This window comes from Glossina fuscipes, unplaced genomic scaffold (assembly GCF_014805625.2).
Source record: "Glossina fuscipes isolate IAEA_lab_2018 unplaced genomic scaffold, Yale_Gfus_2 90517, whole genome shotgun sequence".
Taxonomy (NCBI): domain Eukaryota; kingdom Metazoa; phylum Arthropoda; class Insecta; order Diptera; family Glossinidae; genus Glossina; species Glossina fuscipes.
In genome coordinates, this window is record NW_024004991.1 from 1 (window position 1) to 4,554 (window position 4,554).

Consider the following 4,554-nt stretch of genomic DNA (forward strand, 5'->3'; position numbering starts at 1 on the left):
TTTTTTTTTTTTTTTTTTTTTTTTTTTTTTTTTTTTTTGTGTCTTGAATGGAGATGGACCAAGCCAATAGATTTGTGGCTTATATGTCCAGATAATAAACTGTCGTAATTTTTGGTCACAATTATGTACAAAACGTTACAAAAAAAAGAGCGGACGTAATAACTGGAGCCAGCATGTTAAGTGTAATTATGCGTAATTTGGCTGAAAACGAAAAAGGAATGCTATGATAATAGAGGATGATTGAACGCAAAAACGAAAGACAAAAAAAAGGAAAGAAGAGGAGAAAAAAAAAAGCACATGTTTACAGTACTATGTAAAGCGAGAAAACATTCTGTTTTTCAAAAGAAATAAAAAGTGGTTTTTGGCTCATTACTTATCAACTATAAGAAAACAAGTCCGTAGTTCCTGTAGAAATATGGGAAAAATTGACCGCGGCTATCCGATATTTTAAACTATGAAATCTCAGATCTTTTTTTATTAAGTCCCTTTTAGTCCCTATTAGTCCCTTTTACAACGATGATGGATATAAAAGATATGATCACTCACGTCCCGCAGTGTAAGAAGTTACTGAAACATTAGAATAAGAAAAAGAGCTATTATATGAAAACAATCTATAAATAATTTACTTTCAATGTTCTCTATTTTGTAATTCCTCATCCTTTTTTTTTTGTCTACATCTACATTGTGGTTTTCATAAATTAGCAAACCACTTTCATTGTCATCATTGCTTCGGAATATGAAATTTGAGACAAAAGAACAAAAAGCTAACAAGCAAATAATAACTAATTTAATCAACATTGACAGATGACAATGTCAGAGTACATTGAGTATTTCTGTAAGTGATGTCTTGCGGACGGTTCACTTACGATTGATCGTTGTCAATAACGCAATGCATGCAATTCAACGAATTTGCTTAAGTATTCTGAAATGCGGTCTGGAAATATGCTTCTGTGATAGTTAAAAACCTTTTTTGGTTTCATTCATATTACAACGAGTATGATTATACCCTTCATCCCTTTTAGCGCAGGTCACGTTAAATTTGTACGAACGTACGTAAAAACCAGAAGGATTTGAGATAAGTCCACCTTTTGTTAAGATTATTTTTAATTGTGATTTGATTAGTATACAACTTAGGTGACAATATGTCTCATATTTTTAGAACTTGTCCCGATTCTTTACAGCACGATTTCTGGTTCCGGATGTATAATATTTACTCCAAATGGTTCCGAATGACAATAGTGTAAGAACGTAAAAGTTGAAATGCAAACTTAAATAGTGTAAATTGTCAACTAAGAATGTGGCGCGCACAGTACCGATTGCGTAAACCGTGGATCACGCAGTGCGATGTTTCGTTTGAAGACATTTTAACGTTGTTAACGTTCAACTACACTAGATGAAGTGATCAGTTACACAAAATCAATCCATTAACTAATCCTTCCTGCATATATGCTCCTAATCTTCTACTTTTTGTCGGTCCAAATTTTGGTTAATTCATTCGCCAATCCATCATCATTCGCAGATTGTCCGCCTGTAATTGTCTTCCCAGTTCGTTTCCTTAACTTTACGGCTTATATAACAACTTTTCCTTTTTTCAATACGCAATGAAAAAAGTTGCTATCGCTGTTGTATTCAGCTGTTGGCTGAAAACGGCTGAAAGCGAAATCTAAAGTTCAATTTTTCAAAAAAAATGATTATCTCTCCAACATCCAACCAACAATCGTCTTCAAACTTCGTACCCACATAGAGCCCTTTTTTTACAACGTATATAATAATCTCATGTTATTGACTCGCGAACGTTGAAAAAGGAAGAAGAAACCGCGGATCCAAAAAATTTCTGTAATTAATATAAACAAAGTTAATTATTTTGAATTATTTTCAGTTTTTACGGAACGCAAAAAAAATTTGAAGGAAGATTATATACTATCGCCTTATTATTACCTTCTTATCTTTCCCATTATAATCTCGAAAAAATGTTGGGTTATGGGCGCGGTCTACGTCGTGACTTATCACAGCCGGCACTGGCTCCAAAATCTCTGGATATTGGCGTAGGCACACAGAGTTTTGGTTCAACTGCTAAAACATGTCGAGTTGGCTTTGGTCGTCGAGGAAAAATTTTACCATCCGGATCTCATAAGTTGCCTGCCTTAGGAACGAATGCTTCCGGAGATGACTCATTATCAACCAAAGCTCAAGACGATGAAAAATCGAAAGAAGTGCACCCTAAGGACTTAATCATGAAAGAGCCTAAGGAAACTTCGAGTTTGCTTACATCTCCTAAAGCAACTCATGGCGTAAAAGGTACTCCGATTCAATTGGTATGCAATCACATACGTATAAACTCGGATCCAAATAAGGGCATTTATGTTTATGAAGTGCGCTTTATCCCCAATATCGACTCGAACCGTTTAAGGAGACAATATTTAAATGAGCACAGCGTCAAGTTTGGCGGAACTAAAACTTTTGATGGTGTCACTTTATATTTACCAATTTTGTTGAAAGATGAACTTACCACGTATGTCTCAAAAGCGTACGATGGATCTGATATTGAGATTCGGATACTTTTTAAAAGAAAAGAATTGCTAAAACACTGTATGCAGTTTTATAACGTCCTTTTTGATCGAATCATGAAAACTCTAAATTATGTACGGTTTGATCGGAAGCAATTTGATCCAACATCGTCAATAGTGCTCCCACAGCATCAGTTGGAAATATGGCCCGGATATGTGACCGCCGTAGATGAACATGAAGGAGGTCTGTTACTTTGCTGCGATGTGTCTCATAGATTACTATGCCAAAAAACTATTTCGGAAACGCTCCTTGAAATTTTCAGACGTAACCCCAAGCACTTTCAAGAAACGGCTAAGAAGGCACTCTTAGGTGCTACCGTTATAACGAGATACAACAATAAAACCTACCGAATTGACGATATTTGTTTTGAAAAAAGTCCGCGATCGACGTTCACATTCAAAGAAGGGACACTGAGTTTCTTGGACTATTATCGAAGGAATTACAATATTGAAATAAAAGACACAAATCAACCACTCTTGATATGCATCAAAAAACAACGTATGTCGCAGAGATCGCAAGCAGAAGATCTCGTTATCTGTTTAATTCCTGAGCTGTGTTACGTAACCGGGTTACGTGATGAAATAAGGGCTAATCACAAACTAATGCGTGAAATTGCGACTTTCACTTGCCTCTCACCTGTTCAGCGTATAAATGCATTGAAAAAATTTTATACGAATATAGATAACAGTCCCGAATCGCGGAAAATTTTAAGTGTGTGGGGATTATCTCTTGTACAGAATTATGAGGAAATCAGTGGCCGGCAACTTGATGAAGAAAAAGTTTATTTCGACCGAAAAATAGTCCCTGTTGGTCCTAAAGCGGACTTTTCGAAATGTCTTGTAAATAATACGATATTAGAAGCTATTGCCATTGAGAACTGGCTTCTCATTCATTGCGAGAAGGATAGTAAAGCGGCTTTATCGTTTTGCGAACACATGCCAGTAGGTACGAATTCATTCGGATTAATAGTAGAAAGACCGCAATTCGTTACGGTTTACCGTTCATTCTGTATTTACGTGGTTACCCACGTTTCTTTTGATTGTGTAAATAAAGTCTAGGCTATTGGAAATTCACAATCCAACAATGTAAACATAATTTATGTTTTTTTCTTTTTGCATTTCAATTGTTTGCTTATTTTCTATAGTGAAGAGCAGCAAGCAATGTCACATTAACAGTCGTAAGCGGAAAACGCACAATGTTTACATTATGAGTCGCGAACTTTAAAAAATACGCTGCTGGACTTAAAGCGTGGTACACAAGGCATAACGTAAATTCAGGAGAATAATCACTAAAATCAATAAAATTTCGCTTTCACTTATTTAGAGGAAACGTCTGAAAAGAAGTGCTTTTTTCAAACGAAAAAAATTCTCAAAATGAATGCAGACCCCTTTATATTATTTAATTTAACAGCTGACTATGTCTCTTTGCCACTGTTTTGTTCGATTCAGGCAAGCAAACGTCATCGTATACATGCATGCATATGCGTATATTATAATACCGTTACGCGTATAATGTTGCATTTTCAGCTGTTTATTACAAGAACGAATGCTTAGGAAGGCATTTAACTAGAAAATAAGTTGGCGTTGATTCCACATTTCTGCCACTCTCCACTTGGGCAGATCGTTAAGCATTTATAGTGGGCAATAAATAGACAATTTACAAGGAAAGTATATTTAAAAATTGAAGAATAGCAAAGCGTCTTAATTATATCAAATCTCTTATTTTTTTGGAATATCGTTTCTTTATTTTAATCCATCGTTCAAGTTGATATCTTAGTAAACGGTCAAGTGAATTATATGTGAGTATATCATGATCGCGAAGATTGCTTGCTAGGGGTGTAAAAACGTTGCTTTTTGTACCTAAAATGAAGCTTTCAAGCTCATATTTGGCGGAAACATTGGGAGTCCTTCAGATTGATATTGAAGGTAAGTCAAATTGGTCGAAGCAAACGTTTTTTTTTTTTTTTTTTTTTTTTTTTTTTTTTTT

The 4,554-nt window shown here is 35.1% G+C and overlaps 2 protein-coding genes across 2 annotated transcripts in view; both read left to right on the top strand.

Annotated features, from left to right (window-relative positions):
• The first annotated feature begins 226 nt into the window (after nucleotides 1–226).
• Nucleotides 227–3,865, top strand: LOC119644115 (protein argonaute-3-like). Its single transcript, XM_038043639.1, has one exon. The coding sequence runs from the start codon at nucleotides 1,971–1,973 to the stop codon at nucleotides 3,624–3,626; it is 1,656 nt and encodes a 551-aa protein (XP_037899567.1). The 5' UTR covers nucleotides 227–1,970; the 3' UTR covers nucleotides 3,627–3,865.
• A 398-nt stretch (nucleotides 3,866–4,263) lies between these two features.
• The window catches only part of LOC119644114 (protein argonaute-3-like), a gene marked incomplete at its 3' end in the record, with an annotated part of 3,723 nt that continues 3,432 nt past the window's right edge, over nucleotides 4,264–4,554 (top strand). Inside the window, exon 1 of the mRNA XM_038043637.1 lies at nucleotides 4,264–4,493. The remainder of the gene's footprint in view (nucleotides 4,494–4,554) is intronic.

Bases quoted from the DNA above. Each gene is read 5' to 3' on its own strand.
- LOC119644115 (XM_038043639.1), top strand. From the start codon at position 1,971: ATGTTGGGTTATGGGCGCGGTCTACGTCGTGACTTATCACAGCCGGCA.